General features: G+C 41.3%; 1 protein-coding gene across 3 annotated transcripts in view; it reads left to right on the top strand.

The window, feature by feature from the left end:
• The first annotated feature begins 1,508 nt into the window (after nt 1-1,508).
• LOC111263047 (serine/threonine-protein kinase D3) overlaps nt 1,509-21,673 on the top strand; it is a 34,247-nt gene continuing 14,082 nt past the window's right edge. Inside the window, exons 1-2 of one of the 3 annotated variants that reach the window (XM_022837790.2) lie at nt 1,509-3,571; nt 20,064-20,173. In XM_022837790.2, the coding sequence (XP_022693525.1) occupies nt 20,135-20,173 (39 nt within the window). In that variant the 5' untranslated portion in view covers nt 1,509-3,571; nt 20,064-20,134. Of the gene's footprint in view, nt 3,572-10,953; nt 13,638-16,123; nt 16,773-20,063; nt 20,174-21,673 lie in introns of those variants that run through there. The other 2 variants (XM_022837792.2, XM_022837789.2) reach the window with 2 other exon arrangements.

Below are 21,673 nucleotides of genomic sequence, written 5' to 3'. Positions count from 1 at the left end.
CTCCTCATACACCACTCCACAGTTACACCAGCATTTGTTGTTCAACGTCCAAGTGAAACTGGGGACGCTGTTGCTGCCGCTGCTGGTCGCGGCTAGAGCAATGATGCCGCTATTTGTATCACTGATCTGGGTGACTGACGATACATCAAGTATGTATATATATACGTATGTTTTGTACGTGGTCGCACACAGTACCTAAATTAAAAAAAGAGGATAGCAGCGAAGGAGACCGCCTCCTGACATACTACTACTATTATTGGCTGCATCCATTCCGTCTATTGGAAAACCAGTAGACCAAGAGTTAGTCATCGAAGACGTCTTCTGCGGAAAGGTGCACAAATTTTTTGCTAGTGTAGGGCGTCCATCGCAGATCCACATTAAGCAATGACTCTCGATCCAGGTGGGACAGAAAGAAAAAGAAAACATTATCGCAATTAGATGAAATCAGTCTAAACGGGTGGCGAAGAGTGCAACGGATGCGCTTGGGGAACACTAGAATTATTCTGTGGCCTTTGTTGTTCACAGCTAACACAATACCATGGCCAAGCGCTGCTTTGCTTTAAGCGCAGTCACCCCTCAATTTGGACTGCTTCGAGCGAATGATAAAGTAGAACGTGTAGCAAGCATTCGTTTAAGCACAGCGTCGCAAGCGGTGAGTAGTTGACAGGGCAAAACTAGCGATTATCCGTATCGAAAAAAGCTAACTGATATTGATATTGCGTTTTAGACCGATCGTTAATTGTCCACAATCGTGGGGCGGTGTAGAACAGGGGGTAAGGAGGAAAGTGGGTAGCGCGGCACCAACACCGACGGAGCCGAAGCAGACGACAGGTGAAAAGAAGAAGCGAAAAGTGGAAGAGAACGGAGTGTGTAGTATATCGAAGGCTGTAACGCGGTGGTACACAACTCACCGGGACCCGTTTCCTATTTTAGCCACGATATCATTAGTTTATAATAACTGTAAGAATCAGCAAGTGTAAACTATGCAACGAAGCTGTTTGCCAGAATATAAACTGTTTCCTTACTCGACTATTAGCTATTGAGTTACTCCTCGCCGTTTCCGGAGAAGATAGGTTCGTCCAGAATGTTATTACGGTAGCTTTTATAGTGCGGAACAAAGTGGACTAAGTGTGAGAATCGAAAATGAGTCAACCGAAAAACACCTATCGTGTAATTCTGCCGGGACAACAGAAACGACAGCTAACGATAATAATATACTAACATAGAATAGCAAACAAAAGGGTATCGATAGAAGGATATTTGTCCGCGCAGGACAAATAGAGGGGCTGAGCGCATGCATCAGCTGTAGCCACTGAGTGGGTGGCTGCATGTAGCTAGTTAGTCGCTCGGTGACTGCTTCATTATGGGATTAGATCGGCTATTCGCTTTCGAAGATCGATGTTCTGGTTCAGCTTAGTAAAGCTATGCCATGGTGGCTACCATGGTGAACCATGATAGCTAAATAGGCAACGTATTTCCCTGCTAATCTTAGGGACACGCTGTGGTCTAGTTTCGAGCCCATAGGGCATAGACAGACAGACAGACAGACAGACTTCGTTTGGTGATGGCTGGGAGCCAGCCGTCTACCTGATCAAGTGTCGAACGGCGATACCCGACGTAAAACTCGAAACACCGAGGTTTCGCGCGAACGTCAACTACCTCCAGTTGTTAGTCCCCTCTCCAGAATACATTAAACAAAAATATGACGACGCTTGCGATGAGGATAAACTCGATGCTGATCAGGTGTAGTCGCATCTCACTGTCCCCACAGACAAAGCTCAAAGCTGAGTGAGGAGCTGATAATGTTTTGTTTGTCTCTCTCGTTCTCTCGCCTCAGTTTTGACCGGCCGTCCCGAAGGTGATGGTTGGTTCGTGTGATACTATGCAGAAGCGACCCCATATCGTGCATTCGTGCTGCAAACTACACGCTATCTTCGTTTGGAACAAAAACAACGGCCCGTAGTGCCAGAAGCTGATACGATAAGCAACTCGAGTAGTCCTCGAGCGTCCAGCAGCAGCAGCAGCAGCAGCAGCAGCTGGTGAGTAAAACATCGATGCTGTCAGCGTAAGCTAGTGCCGTTGCTATCCATAATAGTGTTTCAGAAAACTGATGCGCATATTATGTGTGGGCTTGCCTGGTTACCACTGCTAAAACAGCACAAACGACGGATCAGGGCGTCCAATGTGTACCTGTAGAATATCCTATTGGCCGGTAAGACAACGGCGTTTTTGTTCTGGTGTCACTAGCGCAACTGCGTTGCTCCGTTCTGTAGCGACGGCACGAGTGGCCCAAGTGGACTGCTGCCGCTGCTGCTGCTGGTAACAGATGGCAAGAAGGTAACAGCAACGTTGTCGGCGGCAGCTGGGTTCTAGGCGTTTGTTCGTTGTTGTTACCGCTGAAGCTTACTGGTGAACGGAACGGCCACTCACAGCGGAGTGGGAACCCGACCGGCGCTGGGGCAGAAGTCAGTGTCGGTGTCGTTAGTGCTTTTACTCGTTATTAGACAGCGTCGCCATTTCGACTGGGACAGCTTCGGCAACAACAACAGATTCCGTTTGTGCTGTTGTCATTGTGGCCGGTGTGCTAACGCCAATATTACACAACAACAGCCGGCAACAGTCGTCGTCGTCGTCGTCGTTGTCGTCGTCGTCGTCGTCGTCGTCGTCGTCGTTGTCGTCGTCGTCGTCGTCGTCGTCGTCGTCGTCGTCGTCGTCGTTGTCGTCGTCGTCGTCGTCGTCGTTCAATTAACTGTTTACCGCTCGTGGCGCTGTTACGATCGCCAACAGTGTTTATTGCTGTCGCCACGGATGCAACTACTTTTGGTGCTGTTGCAAAAATCTAGAGCACGCGACAGATAAATATAGATAGGCAGACGACGAAAAGGCAGACGGACGGACAGACAAATCGGGCGGACGAACGAACGGACGGACATACAGAAGGAAAAAAAAGGTGCAGCGAGAGCTCTGAAGCTTCGATTGTTCGCCAGAACTCCGGCGGCAGGTGCTGCTGCCGTGACAGCGACGACGACGACGACGACGACGACGACAACGGCCGTCACAGCAGCCAGCTAAACCGTCTTATATTCGTCAGTCAAACAACTGCTGTTAGTACAAAGCGAATGAGGACGTTTTTTCGAAGTAAAGCTAAAACAACAGAAACATTAGCTAGGCTACTAAGGCCATACATGTCCCTGATTGCCTTTGGATGCGGTGCTAACTGTGATCCTGCTAACTGTGATCCTGCTAACTTTGCCCCATGTAAATGTGCTACGGGCTCAATGTACCAATAAGAGGTATGCGTGTGTGATTAGCGCGATAATTAGTGAAAATGTTTTAGAGAATCAATCAGTTGTGATCGAAAGCTCGTTGCCCGTTTGTGTCAATGTGTTGAATAGTGATCGATAGTAACTTATTGATGGGATGACACTTGCGCGCTGTTTGGCATATCTCGCGAACACTGACTTATCGTGTTAGAATACAACGAAAGATAAAAATGCCCCTTGCAGGGTTGAAGTAACCAATCAGCTATCTCTACTCACTAATAGTCTCTATCCTCTGATAGAACAAGATTGTAAGTATAGATAGTGTTATTATAGCAACAAATGGGACGAAGCTCATTCTAAAGAGCGTTCCCTACAACGATCTATCATACCACATAGCTATGTGATGGTTATGTTACTTATAATATCCATAAAAAAAAAAAGCCTAATTCGTGTGAATCCTGCTCAGTGTCGATCAGCGTATCGAAGTAGGTTCAGTAACCACCGTTGATCTGATTCTAATTAGTATCAAATCAAGTTCCGAATATAAATCAGTCACATTTTTATATTTTACTAATTGTGTGAATACTTTTCTGGCCCACGTTTTCTGAAGGTCTGCAGAACGTTTATAGAAATTTGTTATAACGTATATATCTCTGGCCAATAAACTCAACTGTGGTATTGTGAACGAATCATAGACAAAGCTTAAATCTACTGTAATCTTTTTCTGTACGGATATTTGCTATTTCTCCGGGGGTTAGGTCGCGCTAAACAAGGCGCGTAGATGAAACCTTAAAGGCTACAAATTATTTCCTTTATAAGATATAATGTACTTGTATGCTTTAAGTGGGCTGCAAAGGGGTTACAGTAAATCGTGCTATAAATTTCTACCGCAGTATAATCATGTTTTCGCATCAAATATGGTAAAAACAAACTTATATGGATGTCGTTATTTATAAGTCACAGTATTCACCGAATGCAGGAAATTATCTTGTAAGAAAAAATTACTTTTGCTTGTTTCAACACTGTAAGCCTTACTTATTTAACCCGGTGTCCACCTGGAAACTGTGTTATACATGAATGAGAGTCTCTCAAAAAATATAATTTTTAAGCTGATTACCGTTCAGCGTATCGCTTACACAACTAATACCTAATGCATATTCTATAATTTGTTCTTGCCCAAATGTATGTTGACGTTCGGTAAGAAAAAACGAAAGCAGACGCATTTTACATAGTTGAATGTTAACTTCTGCTTATAATTTTGCCATTTATATGATCGTTGTTTTGGTAAAATTTTGCGGCTCGTATCGATCCCATTATCAATAAAAATAAAAAAAAAAAAGAACGTTTAAAACACTTTGTGACATAGTTAGTACTTTTAAAAATACGAGCATATAAAGCAGAGTCGGTTGGTAGCAAGCGAAGGTCGTTTTTATTCGTTAGTACGACGATCGCCGTAACTACTGACTGTCTGAGATACGTGTACGTGTGCCTTTCGAATACGATACAATTACAATAATTGTTAATAAGGTTTTTTGTTATCTATGATTTGTATCGCTATCAGGAGACAGTTCGATGATAAACTAATGTAGTTGAAGCGGGAATACCTTGGGGCATTTCTTTCTCTAGACGAATGTTGCTAAACTGGTCATTCGATGATTTGTCACGGTAGCGCCCTATAGTTGTTGTATTTGGCTTGGGGTTTTTGGCCCTAGATAGGTCAACTCTGGCTAAGTTGGTAGGCAGAAGTTTGATGTCGGCGGGATTACCGTTTCATCGACTGCCTACCCTGTTATACGAAAAACCAATGCTAACGTGTTCGCAGATTCCTCACGGTTGCCCACAAGAGCAATGGTTAAGTTGTACGCAGCATCGGTTATATGTGCATGTAATTGTTTAGCATCAGGTAAGGGACAGGAAAAAGATGGCGGCCGCCGCTTATTTCAGAAACGCACATTTTCCCTTGCATCATTTATGGCGATAATGATGGTAGTAAACACAAACTTTGAGAATCGTTGTATAAGGACACCAGAAATCTACAACTTGTATTGTACAAGTTCTCGACCTTGTGATACACTAGTTGGGGCATTTAAGAATTTCAGTGGCGAACAGTATATATCAGTAACATGCTAAACTTTCACTTAGTATTTGTGGGCCAATCCTTTACGCGTCCTGGTGCATACTGAAATGCATATATATATATATATATAGGTTAAACTTTACTCTATATTGCGTTTCGCGCTGATAGGAATTGCAGCTTCGGTGCATTCTTACCAACGTATTTATGGAAGTTAATAACAATCCTGTTGTGTTTTGCAGTCTCTGTTTTGAGCTTATTTTTATATATGGAGAAAAACTCAAGTTACAAAGAACGCACGTCGTGTGTCGTTGCTCTCAACAAATTACAGTTTGTGTATTTATCTATTTAACAACATTAAAAAAATGAATTATAATGCATGGAGTGTAGCGTAACTCTGGCAATACATACGTTATCATTAGTAAAGGTTCTAGGTGCGGGATACGCCATATTTATTATGGCATCTTTTTTGGCAGATAGAACTGTGCCCGTCCCGTAGAGAGCCGGAGCGGCAATGGCCATCTGAATGTTTCTGAGCTAATCCACGGTGCAGTTGAATTTACTATGCTCAAACTCTTCATTATTTTGCTCTGCCCGTTACCGCCGTCGATATAAACGCACCAAAGTGCATTTTTTTTTTTTTTTGTGATAAACACTAACTGGAGATGTGCCGTGTTTTTGGCGTATTTTTTTTTTTTGTGTTTTTAATCATTTTGCTGTTTCGACTTACCTTGATCTGCTTGATTGTGGTATTTCCCGTTTCCTCTGCAAATTTACGGTAGGCGTCGTGGAGACGCTATTGAGCGATCTATTAGGGTCTAGCTATTCGCTAAAGCCTATTATTTATGCATTCACTGTATTTGCAATGAGTAATTGTATTTACCAACTTTTATCAGGCAATTTTAATATGCAATATGTTATGTAATAGAACGAGAAACGTTTTAATGTTTGATCGTATGAAAAAAATTATTTAAAGATTGTATTCTTGCTGGCTGTAACGCGGCCGAACGACCGTAATGTTAGTGGGTACCATTTATTATCACGACGTGTAGATGCCTGATGATGCTTCACGCATTGATTGAGTTATTTTGTTAGGTCCTCTACGTATTTCACGTCGAGGGCATTTGTCAATATTTTTTGAGTACTACGATAACTGCTATACTAAAGTCAAAAAATTCTACCATAACGAATACGTACGAATTTAAGTGATAAAGACGGAAGTTGACTCTTTCTGTTACACTGTCATTGTTTGCGTAACTTCTCACGTCAAATGTGACGCTGACAGTTTATTTTAAAGATGAGGCGATATACAATACTACGTTTACACCGGTATTTCCTCTTAGATTATTTCCTAATTGCTAAAATTGTTGTTAATGATCTATTGTGCCGTAGAGATTTAACATGTTTGTATGTCCAGGTTACCTGACCACAAGGGAATATTGCTTCTTAGAAGTTCTCGGATTTTTTTCCACAGCGAATAAATGTGTACTAGCTACCGATACAACTAGCTAGCACACATCGTTCAATTTTACAAAGTATACATTCCCTTAGCCCCCAAATTGTACAGGGTCTATTCCAATAGGTTATGTGGTTGAAAAAAATGGGCAAGGCGCGAGTTCACATGAGCAGGACAACGATCGTACGGGTGTCCTTCAAAATTAAAATGGATCATGAATTCATCAAACTTCGCCTAGAACAACACCAGTCTCTCGAATAATTTGTGAGACTATTTTGTTGCTCGCATGTCAAGCTTACCCGATTTCGATCGTAGGAAGTCATTAAAAAGATCTCGCTATAACGTAAATAATTAACAACTAGGTTTTGAAAAATCGTCTGCTGATGTTTTCAACTTAGTCATGCAGTCATGCAAATGGCGCGAGGTTAGAAATTAGACACGCTAAAACAGACCATTTTCGATGCATGGCCAAAATCATCTTAGCGCTGCGTCTCGGTTCACATAGCAACAAAAACTTTACGTAGTTAGAAGGTTTCAATGCTAAGTTAACTGAGTCTTACTGTACAATTGAGTACCGGCGAGTTATTCTGTGCGGAACGTTCAGTTTCCGACTGGAAACGGCTAGAAACAACATGTTCTTTATATACATATACCTCTTCCCCAAAATAATATACCTGTTAACGATGCGTTATAGCTATATAATCGCTGAAAGGTTTAGAATATATTTATAGTATACAGGCATTCGTTTGCGATCCATGTGCTATCATGGTTCGCGCCGATATTTCGCACTAAGGACATTGTCTAGCTAAAACTCATCTTGTAAAATATCATACCAAACTTTGAAAGATCGACCACCGTTTATAGCATTAGAGCTCATTAAACATAGTTTTATATAGAATGATTTTCAAAACAAATCTGATGTTCTCTTTTACAGGGATACCGTATTCCTTAAAAGGAATAATTTTGTATCCGGGTAAATATTCGCGTAGGGTCTTGCGGTTTCTCTCATATTGTTTCCCTTAATAATAGATGAGTAGCTTTCTCGTTGTTTGATATACGAATAGTGCATAGTTGAGTTTATCATGCCTCATTTCTAGTCCGATAACAGTCCGACTCTTGCGCCCACTGTCTGTATTGAAGCATTCACGCGAAAGTTCGACGTGAGAGGAGCTGGTACGCGCTACTTTTTATCCACATAGTGTTCAATAGCACGTAATATTTTTACTGAAACAAACGTTTGGAAAATGTCCGGCTTTTCTTCATAGTTCGTAGAAGCGTCCACTTGCTATTCGGTGAAATCGATCACTTTTGTTTTCGTACAAGCGTTCCGATTTAAGTAAGCAAACACACATTGATGTATACCTCAGCATGCAGGTTTCTATTTATTTGTCCGCAGTCGTTACATATTCAGGTATATAAGGGCGCCTAAAAGTAAGGATCACCTGTAGTTGACGATATCAAAAGCCTTTCTGGGGCTCTACTAGCTTAGATGTACTATATGTCGCAATAATCTTTCTGATGGAAATGAAATCAGCTATACGATTGCCGGCGATCTTCATAAATATATGTCGTATTACATTTTGCGCAGGCCGAAGTTATTATACAGAAATCATATAACGGAATCACTTAAGGAGTACGAAGACAAATTGCCTACATTACTGCATCCCTGAGCAACTCCTGATACGGTCAATCTACATGGACGTTGACGTTCCTCTTCATTTGCTGGATCAGATGCGCAAAATTTTACAACAATGGCTTTTGAAATAGCGTTCTAGTAAATGGCAGGGAGTGTGCACACCCCTTCCGTCTAGCAAGTTCTGACGCACGTCCGAAACAAACTGAAAATGGACTTAAGTAGGGATGTATTAAGGGTGTCTGAAAATCGAGTCCTTTGCGGTACAATTTGTGAGAGCTTTTACCCATGCTGTCCTCTTGAGCCACTGACCATGCTTAATGATACTTGGCAAAATAACGCAAACTCTTAGGTAAAGCTGTGTTTTCCCCGGGTAGCAGTTCTCAAAACTCCGTTCGTTGAAGTCGTCGAGGTCCATAGATACCTGAAGGAGTTCGCTTGCTTCAAGGTGTTGTGGTTAGCTTCACCTGATGTTTGCTTATTGAAAGCAATCAACTATCATTATTTATAGATCTCTATACATAATCTGCCAATTAGCATGATTAGTGAATGATATGTTGCATTGAAGTGTAGGCATTGTCTAATCCATTGACTAGGGTAACGAGGCGTGTCCTAATTTTGTGGTCGGCTATATACAGCATTATTTTTACTAGATGTAATCCGTATCTGGCATTCTAGTCGAACTGCAAATTGCAACTCTATATCATATTGTAACTGCCAAGTTATAGTAGCATAAATGAGTGCAGAACACCCACCCTGGATGGAAGTTGAACAGCTTATTTTCTGTTGGTTATAAGTCTCTCATATCTATAGATCCAAGCAAAGAAAATTACACAAAAGGAAAAAAAAACTAGCAAAACGTTACGGTATATGTATATGTATCATTTTGTTAGTTACACGATGATATACATATATATGTATATGTATGTTACGGCCATACCATAATACTGACCGTAGCAGGCGTCTATCAGTTTTGAACAAAAACACAAATAAATGCACATTTACCTCTTTTTGGCCGATGCTTGACAATTCACTCTAAATTTGCAGCTGTTTCATATGGACAGTTTCGAAGTACTACACTAACACTGAAAATGTTGTTCTTGCTAGCAGAACCTATAGAACTCGAGAAATATTCCCTTAAATAAAAGCTCACATCTATTCATTTTTGGGCTGAAATAAAACCAAAAAGATGCAATATTGTCTCTTCAGTGCTACATGACGCGATATGGGCTTACTAAACTTGAAGGCACTATATAAATATTATGTTGAAACCTTGAAACAGGTGTGTCTGTTGAGAGTTAATCGCCCAACACTGTGCTAGGGCAGTTCCAGAGTTTTATCTGGAAAACACGTAGTTCTTTAGAAACTGTGTAGGTCTGACTTCTACAGAAAAAGAAGTAGAGTAGGACGAAGAGTAAACGATTTTTGCTTTAGTTGATGGCTAGAAATCTCATTAAGGCAGATCTGTGACAACTTTTTTCATTTTATTTATATTTATATTTGAATTATTTAATCAAAACACGCTTTTGTATAATGTCTAACACGATTCAGAAGCAATTTTTTTGTTCTATATAAAACCTATCTTTAAACTGTAGTTAAGAGAGTTGCGTATATTTTAACCGCTACGAAATTTAGCTTCGAGGTAGAACAGAGCTTCAGGGCATTTTCTAAGGCCTCAGATGTCATTCTTTTGCCGTACTCAAATGCACATTAAGACGAAGTCACCATCACTGCATCACAGAATATACAATTACCTCGATACCGAAAACGGGAAGACGCTTCAGCTACGGGCGTTATGGCGAAATATATAGCAATCTTTGTCATCTAGTCGTACGCTTGTTACGGTCGCATATTTTATACATCAGATATTGTTATTACTAGCAAATTTTACACTTCACTCGTCTGCCTTCATCCTGTGTTGGAAATGATGGCACACTGTACTGCCGAGTGAATTGTGTCCTTCAAGAATACCTTGGAGAAAAGACTGAGTTTGTTTTAACATGTAAGCAAATATTTATATACTTGTGCATAATACAAAACTTGGCTTCAGGCGTTCGACTCCTGCTAACCTCGTGGGCACAAACCATAAATAAATATGAAAACCAGCTGTTTTCTTAGTGGCTGTCTCTAGTCGTTCTTTTAGATTACAGTGCTTTTGAAGAGTGCCAGAGAGCGCCAATATCGGGAATTTTTCTAAGGACGACGAACTTCAATGAAACAATGAATTGCAACAAATAATGCGAAAGTCAACCAAAAAAAGGAAAACGATAACGCTCCATTTATGTTCGTCGGAAGATTAAATAGGACGCACTGATAACGGAACTAATTTCTGAATTGATATACATCCTTCCCATACACGTCGTTCATGATCTTTCACGGGTCAATTCGAGTTTACGAACGGGTTGAGCGGAGCCATCGCCGTGCCTGGTGCTACTTCAACCAATTTACTATATATGAATGCACTGACAAGGGACGCTTGCCAGACACCGAACTTATCTAAAACCACGGTTCTTTTTTAAAAAAGACATTATGAAATGAAGGTACCTTACATTTGCTTGGTGCGATTCACTGACGTCGTCTTCGGGCAGCGTATGTACCTGCTCTTGATTCCTGCCATCGGCCGCCGGAGAACGCATTTATCTTCAAAATGATCACGGAAACTTCCTAACAGGGCACCTATTCTAGAAGCACCCAACCGAGCACCATAATGATACCTGCTCTTATTATGTTATTTATATAGCTCGGCCTCTATAATCAACGGAGTATTTTCCCAGTCTAGAAGAGCCGTTGGTTTATGGCGTTTGGATTCCACGTAAACGCGTATATTACATTTTGAGCCCGGTTCGACTCTTTTATATCCTCCCCTTTGCTTTTCCGTCTTTTCCCTCTGACTGATTTCGGCCAATCCTAATCGACAGACTGAAATGGCCAAGCAAGACCCACGAAAGAGGCCCGGAACAAACTATAAATCGCGTACAGTAACTTCAGCTGACAGATTCGCGTTTCGTCTGTCCGGGACTTTGTTATCGTAGAGTTGTTTCGAACGAAATTAGCAGCTAAATTAAAAGTACACGCTGTCCCTTATGGCCAGTGACTTGTCAGTTGGGATTTATTCTACCATTATGTGCATTTGTTACCAACATAGAGTAAAAAATATGCAGAAAAACGTAGACAGAGTTAGAACGCCATTGTTCTCAATTACCATGCTGTGGTCAATAGGCAAGCCTAGAAAATGATTCTTAAAACAGACAGATTTCGAAAATGATGCACAGTTAAGGTCAAATCATGGCAATTATAAAGATCATTCTTTCCATTAAATCCGTACGAACTGGCTATTATAACCTGACAGCTCCACTAACGTTGGAATCTACGCGTATAGGCAGAGATACGGTCGCAGTAACGTACACTATTTACAATGAATTTTAAGCAATTCAATCGATCGACGGTTTAAGCGACCGACCACCATGTTGATTAATATCATTGCCGAAGCTACACTAAAAGCGCAAGTATATGGGAGTTTTACCTGAGGCTAGTTTAATTACGACTCTCTCCAACGTTATGCCTTCGTTCTTTTTTAGTCAGCGTCGTGGTGAAGCTATTGGCTTTTTAAACCGTTAATCAATCTACGAATTGGATTGATCGAAAGTAAACCCAAGAGTCATTTGCGTTTCAATGAGCTGACCTGTGTTACGTGGGGCAAACTGCCCCAACAGAATATTAGCAGAATAGCGCGGTTCATTACTGCGGTGCTGTCAGAATGTCTTACGGAACGTATTTTACACCTGTCAAAATATTTGTCATTTCTTAGTATTATACTGAACGCCAAACTGCGCCGCCTTATGTTGCGCTGAAGGATAACGTATTATACTGCGGGCAGCGGCAGTCTATTTCGACGCTTTTCTACCACAAGCTAAATGCTTCTGTCCGACATCAATGGTTTTGGCCGTTGGCCTGGAAAAAGGTTTGTTGATTTACTACGGCCATTTTTCCATTGCTGCTAGTCGACTGATCGTTTTGGAGAGATAAAACAATAGAAGTGTGTCGCCTTCGTAGGACCACTTCGCATATGCTCTCTACACTCATACGACAATAGCTGACATTCAGCCTAGACACATCTGAACATTGCTGACATTATGCAACAACTCAACGTTGTTATCATCATTCCACCAATCAGTGACAGATACGCTCTACTGTTTATTATATGTTAACCTTGGTAAGGCTTGACTCAAACTATTTTATTAGGTTCGACTCGTTCCTGCTGCTGGGGAAGGTCAGGACAGACGACGTGAGGTGACAGCAGATGTGTCGACTTCTGCTGCTGTCCGCTGAATTTTTACGTCGACCAAAATCATTGTCGCGGTTTTATCTGCTGCTTAACCGTTTGTCAGTCCGTTGTTGTCACAATATTCCGAACTAGTAGCTTACACGCTAACAACAACAGCAAGCAAATTTCGGACGCAGGACGATACTATGATGGTTCTCACTTAACAGGCTTTCCTACTAAACTTTTTTTATCGTCTTCAATCATACGCGTAGTGCTTCCCCGGCGCGGGCAGGTCGACGCTGCTGTGGCCGCTGCCATCGCTGCGTCCCCTTTCCCCACAGTGGTATAAGCGGCGGTGGCTGCAGGTGCAAAATTCGTCGCATTCTGATGATCCGTTCTTCTGTCTACGTATACGTATGTGTAGATACGTGTTCTTTACCGCGGAAAGACACCAAGCACTACTAGCAGCGGTAGCAACAACAGCGGTCAAGCCAGACAGGACCGTGAAAACAAATAGAAGGCGGAAGCAGCGATGAGTGTATAATATTCGGATGGCTTGCGGATGCCCATAATAATGATTGCGTCGGGTTGTGCAGATGATGACGATTATGTTTGTACTGGCCATGACTGCCGTGATCATAGTGACCCTCGAGAGCACAGAGGGCGCTGTTGCCCCAGTATTTTTCGGCGGTGGATAGGCGCGACGGCGGCGCTGGCTTAAACCAGCAGTCGGGTCCATCTTCATCCCGTGTGTATTCCTGTTCGCAAGACGGTAGTCCTTCTCCGTTGACAGTTGTTGTGTTGCTTGCAGGAAAGCTAACGAAACAACAGAAGAATACGAAAAATTACGATAATAATGATGATTATGCTGAGAGGAGTAGTGATGGGAACGGTGTTGTGCGCGTGACTGCATGACTCAAGCATGCAAGAAAACTAGGAACGAGTAGGTAAGCGACTGTACGCACAGACATATACACACAAGTTGTGTATTAATATAAAAACTATTCCGAGATCGATATCTACATTTCGACAGTATCTCTCGGAGATACTCTCATTTCAGTTCGGGAATGGAACTCGATGTTTCTAAATCCAGAACGGAGCACTTATGTAAAAAATTGTGGAGGAAAGTCAAGCTGGATAAGAGTCAAAGATTCGGTGCTTCAGCGTTCGTTGTTTCGGCTAGTGAATTCTGATGTGAGGTGTTCCAAGTCAATATTGTTAGCGGTCCCGTTAGCCAGGTTATTAGACCGTCCACGTCGTGGCGGCAGCGATGGCACTAGTTATTGTTGATTTGTAGAAGCACCGAGTGAGCGACTGATCATTTGATTAATCGGCCTAATGCTCTCTATCAGTGATGAGTCAACGAGGGGATATAAGAACCGAAGAAGGCCACAAAATAAAGGCCAGAATCAGCTGGTCGTTGCTGTATAATGTCATTGTTGTTGGGTCCCGATTGAGCGTCGCTGGATGTTGCCGTGTTGCATTTCGACCGGTCAGCGGTAACGTACATATATACTAATCGGTCGTCGATTGATGTTTGTTATCTATTCTTCAGATTCCAAAATGTTGACTATGGGTGAGAGCGTACGAAAACAGGACAATTTCTTTCGTTGTTGATTTATCAGCAGCGACGCGCCCAGGGCAACTCAAAAATTGTTTATAGAAATTATTCGCGCGTTCGGACACGGCGGAACCAGCGCCGCCGCCGCCGCCGCCGCCGCCGTCGTCAGTGCTGCTTTTCTAGTAGCAACAGCAACAGCAACTGCTACTGCTGCGACAGAAGGAATGGGTGTCGCTCCTGGTGTATCCACACTAGATTATCATTGGCTGGCTAGGTTAATGCTGCCACTCTGCGTCTCTCACCCAGAAGGCCACAGCACAGCAAAGTCAAACGCTCTTGTGGCTGACTGACACTGATTATCTACTGAACTGATTGTGCTTTCTGCTGAGTGACGTGCTGCGCTCTGCTAAGTACCCCGCTGCCGCTGCTACTGCTGATGATGTGGAGCGGCGTGGGCAAAAAGCGCGCGGCTTTCTCTCTCGATGGCGGTGGTGGTGCCGGTGGTAGACTATGGCGGTGGAAAGTACTAACGGATGGACAGCCTTGAATAAATGGTATGGCTGTTGTTAATGCTGTTGCTACCGGTTTTCGACTGACGACTGACTATTTAATCTCGGCTTGGGCTTATCTCGGATAAGCTGTCCAATGTGCTGCCGCCGTCAATGAAATCTAACCGCACGAATCGATGACCGTCGATATTGGCTCCATGACAGATCCGAGTGAGCTTTTTTTTTTTGGCCACGTTTGTAAAGACGTCAAGCTACACTGCTTATAAATGACGGCTATTGTTCGGCAAAGAGTCAACTAGTAGATTCGATCAGATCACGCAACATCACATGCGCTCAATGTATTTTTCCAAGCTAATGGTTAAGCGGGAACTTCAAGCGCACTACAATTCACTGGCTGCCTAGTCGATATATTTTCAATGATATCAACAGCCGCACAAAGAACTCCATTTGTGAAAACCCAAACATCTTCTCACTGGATAGGATGACAGCGATGAAAAAAATGTCGTTTATGACCTTGGAAGCATGTCGTAGTAGGCATATTGTTGCAATCAAAAGTTGTGTTCCATCGCGTGCATGTGCTAGCGTTTTCTTAGGATAAACAATATCAGTAGAGTAACTGCGCCGATCGCGGGAACTTGGGTTCAGATATACGCTAAGTGGAGGCGAAAGTGCAAGTTGACTATGGTGGGAACTAAACGAAGCGTTTGACTTGCACTTCCATTTGCATATCTGCACTGTCTTCATTATTCTGCCAAGAAACTATGTTGCAAACGGCTTCTGCCACGCGGCTTTTCTCATACGTTTCAACGAATGAATTGGGACTGTTTTGTTCATAGTCGTACGAGGGTTGGTAATCCCCTTGCTAACGAGTGCCTTTCATCCAGATGATCAAGCAATAATTCAAGATATACTTTTGAATCAGGGCTCAAGGTTGGTTGAATTGTGACTTAGTTACAGAGCTCTGTGGCCACCTGTTATAGTCCTATTCATTCGATTATGCTGTTGTCGATCTGACATTTTTAACTATGCTATTGATCCGCATTGGGAGTGCAAAATCTCTGCCCTTGCTCGCTCGGTTGCTGGCGACATGTTTGTGTTGACTTCTCTGAACAGAAACCCAACGACTTTACCGGGTCTATCTCGGTAGGTCATTTTGCATGACTTTATCACATACGGCAATCTACCTAGTTTTATCAACAATTTTTGGAAAATCCCCAGCTTACCGAAAGGGCTATGCGTGGTACACGTGTGCATTGAGCACCAACTAGATTAAAAGGGTTATGGACGTCATACAAAATTGTCGATGACGGAAACGATAGCCGCAAATAGCATGTTGTGTGATTCGACTGTGCATGCCACCGCAAGCGGACAGGGTTGTCATCGAAATAAGAAGACCGAATTCGTATCTCCTTAAAAAGTGGTTCAAATGAATAAATAATGCTAAGGATCAGTTATGCTGGTGTTGTAAGAAGGAATATAAATGGTAGCTAATTCATACAATCGTCATGAACATCCTTGAAAACCACATCGTTTTCGTGCTTCGCTTGCTCTTCGCGGTGAATTGGTAACAAAACGTGGTTTCTAGAAAAGTGACTAGCGAGTAAAGCGTGTGGAATAAGAGAGATTCAAATCCGAGATCGTTCCCTCTATCTTCTCTAGCGACACCCTCATTTTGAGCTTCAGTTGACTGTCGCCCGAAATCTCGCTGATGACATCGATCGTGATTGTCACACACAGCAAATCAGTCATGCGTCACCAACCCCACCGTCGTGTCTTGCCTAAGTTGAACACTGTTTCAGTGCAATGTAGTGGAGTGTCGTGAGAGCTGTTCGAGTCAACGCGAAGTACTGTTACCAAACGAAAACATTGCGTGCCAGTTTATATTCAGCGAACGGCGTCTTCTTAGCTAACATCTTCATGAAGTTTGGCGTTCATGAAGCTCTGTCTCGGACTAGATAGCCTCTTTCGGGTGGCCCAGTATTTCGGACGGGACCAAAGAAAAAACGACAATGGTATGCCCAATTTGAAGCGACTTTTTCTCTTTACGAGTACTTGCACACTTTTATTCGAAACGGTACATCAGCGTTATCTGCTGCGAACAAGTTGTGCTGGTTATTTTAGAAGTGCTGCCCAAAAATATTTAACTATTCGTTATTTCAAATTAACAGCGGACCATGACCTGTTGTACAATATCTTTGGAATATTGTTATTTCCATTAAGAGCAGAAGTATTAACATAAAAAGATTTAAAAATTGGCAAACCCGCTATATTGATTAATTACTTTAAATCATTACCCGAGCGGGTGCTTACGTGACCAGCCTAATATTGTAGCACAGGATGAATATGTAGGGCGTGAATTCTAGGCCGTGAGTCAGCTGGGACCTTTTGCACTGCTTTGACCTCCAAGCAGGAAAAGAGAGTGCGACAAGATCTTTTTTTCTGGCCTTTTCATTATGTGTTGTTTGCTTAGTTATTGTTGTTATATTTCTGAGTTTACACATTTACAATGGCAAAGCAGCTTATACTTTATAAATTACATTTCGCATAATAATAGAGTAAGGATAACAGTCAGGCCGATTGCAAGGGTATTGCCCACTCCGTCTGCCGGATTGTCAAAAAAATATGAGGCATTTCCGACCAAATCAGGCTGGCTTTGAAATTAAATAAGTAATCACTCAGTCGAAATTTGCGCTGTTTCAAAATGGGTTACGTTTATTCCTATTCGCTCCTACTGAAAATAGTTCCTCTTAAAAATTATTTTAAAAGGAAAACTGTCTCTCGCTCTCGAAAATCACTGCTCAAATTTTTGCCATTGCGGAAATTAGCTGAAGACATTAGAGAAGAGGTCTTAAGTGACAGATTCTACATGAATATTGGGAACGCTGCAAAAATAGAGACTGGTCTCTTAGATGCAGGCGAAGAGGTACGCATTACAACAATTGAAGAAACTAAGGCACACAATTTAATGTAAGAGGTATTTTTTCTTGATTCACAAGCAACGTGTTACAGAATTATAATCCAAATGCTGAAAGCGCGGACTGAACTCACTAAAGAGGGGTGCCCCTGAAATGGACTCCAGGCCAATCGGAAATGCATGTGGTTTCTTGAACGTGTTATTTGTGGAACTTTAATCAACTAAAAAATGTCTGGAGCGGACAGTCAGGATAGAAAAGGCATGATCCAATCCCTAATGCTAGTTGGAGAAAACCAGGTGAAAGAATGGCATCGCCTTGGAGAAAATCGAGTTTTTTGAGGGATTTATGAGCTGTTGGTACGACAATCGAAAGCATACAATCTGGTTACTTGACGATAATGCAAGACTCGATCCCCATGCCTCAGCTACCTCTTGGACCGAACACAGGAATATTCAATGTTGACTAGGTTATTGTTCAAACCTAGAAATCGATGTGATTACAGGGCTTTCTATACCCTAAGAGGAACAACTGGTAGGCAAGCACAACCACTATCGACTCTTTTTGAAACTCCAGGGATAGATGATTTCTCTATAGGAACACAAGTGATATGTCTATGGCTATCCAAAAGCTGCCAGAGTGCTGAAGCGGGTGTGTAGAAAATACAAAGGAGTACATATATTAAAAATCATCATTCAAATTAGTTCAAAGCTTATTCAGCTTTAAATCCCGCCGAATTATGTGCCAGCCATTTCACCAAACAAAAATTTCTTCTTATCAATGAATACACTACTAACGGCATTAGCCTTAGTAGCACGTTCGCCCTTGATCAGTCAAACTGATATTCCAAGAACAATAAACCGCTACGTGTTTAAAAAAAACAAGTAAGATTAAAGTCAGATCTAACTTACCACGCGATACATTTGTCAGAAAAGTCGTGTGAGGACATACAAGTATAACACGTCATCAGAAGCCAGAGGAGATTGTATCAATGGGTGACGGAAGGAACTTGTAACTAAAGTGGTGACAGAACCCGACGTTCGGCAACTGGTAGTATAAACAAATTCACCATGTGATGCTTTAGTAGGAGACAGAAGTCTGTGCATTAACTAATTTCGTAATATAAGCTATACTTGCTTTGAACAGAAATTCTCTAGTTAACTTACAAGTGGCAGGCGTTTCTAAAGCTAACTTGAGTACAGTTTATTTAATTTATGGATCCGGCCATTTGGGCATTCGTATAACATCAAGATGGTATAAAAACGTGGGGGAAATGTAAGTTCAGAAAATATTTAATAGGTATTTGTATCCCTATAATCCGGCAGGTTACTGATGTGTAGAGTGTAGACGAGATACGTACCACTTTCAAATGCCTGCAAAAAACTGCATAGAAAAACAGGAATTAAGCTTCGATTGCTCTTAAGTTGTTATGAATAGAAACATCTAGAATGAGTCGGAAAAAATTATATATATATATATATATATATATATATATATATATATATGTATATACAACACACGCGAGAAATAACTGTAAGATATTGACTTTGAAAGAATACAATGAATTTTATTTTCGATTAATGAGTTACCGACTCTTTCACCCGGCTAACAAGGATAACTGAAGAAAAATCGAAAGACTTTGTTTAGACTTCTACTCATTTTTTAATAGATTTTTTGAGTGATACAATTTATGCTTGAGTGATACTCTTATACTTAAGCACGAATAAGTTCTTGAATGGTTTTTAACGTTTTTGACTTAAGAACATATGTATCATGTTGAATTTTACTGCTGCAGTTACGGTAGCAACATAACTTTTATTGCGCTTTGAATAGCAAATTCTGTAAGATTAATTGTATAGAAGCTGTTATTGAAAGTTTCCTTTTAATAATTACGCCTATATTCAATGGAAAACACCTTGCCATAACACTACAAGGATCAAGACGCAAGTAGTGGTAAAAAGTGGAAGTTAGTTCTATCAGAAGCCCTAAAGCGGATATGGCCGTCACTTCGTCTACTACATTTCAGGACAAAAATATCACTTTAGTGAAAATGTAACATGGACATTCACCTGGAACGTAAATTTAGTCGTAGATTTTGGTACAGCTTCTGATGTTCCGAGGGAATTGCGAAACCGTAGTATAACCAATTACAAATATCAGTGTTCAAAGCACCGATTTGAATTTGCTGCGTTACTTCGAGGCAAAACAGTAAACGCTTGCTTTACTCGTGGGTCGTAAATAAACTGTCGACAGTCGTCGCTATGGAATGGCCCACCTAGAAACAGGGGATTTCATGTCCAGCCTATCACGATCGAAAGGCCGCATCGGAGAAAGATCCAAACACATGATATATCTAATTCTACAGGTCGTCCTCTGCTGTCGACGTTTCAGGCACATTTTGGGTGGAGAAGGCCTCGGTGAATCGTAGGTCTCCCTTTGATGCCCCCGACAAGTCCGCCATAATGGAACTTCCACGTTTAAATGTGCTGCCCGCTGCAGAGGTGAGTATGAAGGTTCGTCTAGATACTAGGAAATATATAAGCGAACTGGTGTTTAAATTTTAAATAAATTGCTTGCATTATACGTTCAGGAAGTGTCTGAAAGGTCAGATGATCCTTAAATAATACCAGAAATTTCCTTCGTTCGTAGCTGTGTATGACGCGTCTCAAATATGTTAACACACTAAAATTAAGAAACTGAATATAACTTTTAAGTTAGTCGTATTTTATTATATTTAAAAAACAACTAAAGAGGATTTTGATTTAAATTTTCCAATCGTACTTTTCGCTTTTAGCAGTGTGACCAGGAAATGAGTAACGAAATCAGGTATTCTGAAATCAGTTACCAACTTGATTAGTTAATCCCTGTTTTGCTAATGTGAATATTGCCATTAGAATATATTATATGAATGATACTATACATTTTGTTGGCCGATTTTTTTCTTAGGTAAAAATTAAAGATACATAATTAAATTCAAACTTAACATAGGCGCCCTGCGATTCGCGCAATATGACATATGGCTGATCTTGAAGGGATCGCCTAAGCTCGGCTTCACTGAGTATCTATAAAATTAATAGACAAATACGTAATCATTTCAAAACATCTAACGGCTCCAGTATTAGACACTAACGGCTTATTTGGATAACTGTAACAACTTGTTGTTGATGAGAAAAATGACGCCTACTCAACAACGAAGTTGTTGAGTAGGCGTCATTTTTCTAAGTGTTCCGTACTTACGTCTGGCAAAGCTTACTGTTGCTAAAGTTTCACTTTGATAAATGCCTATTCTACTATCAAAACATCCTATTAGAACGTTTTGAGAGGATCACGTACATCTTGTCGGGGTGTCTACTTTTGCTTAGATACTATCTCGATGATGTCAACCTTATCCGTCGAAGAAAACATTTCTTTGGCGGTACTTCCAAAGTGTATTCAAGCTTGAGGTCATTGGTGTGAAACCACTCGACAGTGACCAATTATTTTTGGTACCAGATCTATTTCTATATAAAGTATTTTCTTACCGAATAGGTACCAATGAAATATCCTAAACCTGCAGAACCCCAAAGCACTACCTAAAACCTATTTAAGCTGAATCTCCTACTACTGAAATCCGCTCCATTTACAATATCATTCCATAGGCTATTGAGCCCTCTAGATACATAGACTATTGTTCCGGTCCATTCGGTTCTGTCTTTAAAATCAACAATACTGACAGAAAGGGTTTCAACTGAAAAGGTTAAATATGGGAAAGCTTTTTCTCCGCTCAACCTAATTTAAGTTGAAAGATGGCACAGTTGATGCTCTAGCAAATGTTAAGCTTATTAACGCACCAGTCTTGCACACAGCCGATAGCATAGCCTAAGCACAAAAATAAACCTTACGTATTCTCTGTAGGTTGTTGTTCTACAAAAAAAAGTACAGATTGGCAAAACTTAGCATATTTTAGAAGTTTTTTTTTTACCATTTTTATTGCAGCTAATCGCTAATGTTTGGCATAGAGT

Source organism: Varroa jacobsoni, unplaced genomic scaffold (genome assembly GCF_002532875.2).
Source record: "Varroa jacobsoni isolate VJ856 unplaced genomic scaffold, vjacob_1.0 scaffold_727, whole genome shotgun sequence".
Lineage (NCBI taxonomy): Eukaryota > Metazoa > Arthropoda > Arachnida > Mesostigmata > Varroidae > Varroa > Varroa jacobsoni.
The sequence above is the reverse complement of the archived record's forward strand: the minus strand, read 5'-3'. Positions and strand labels throughout refer to the sequence as shown.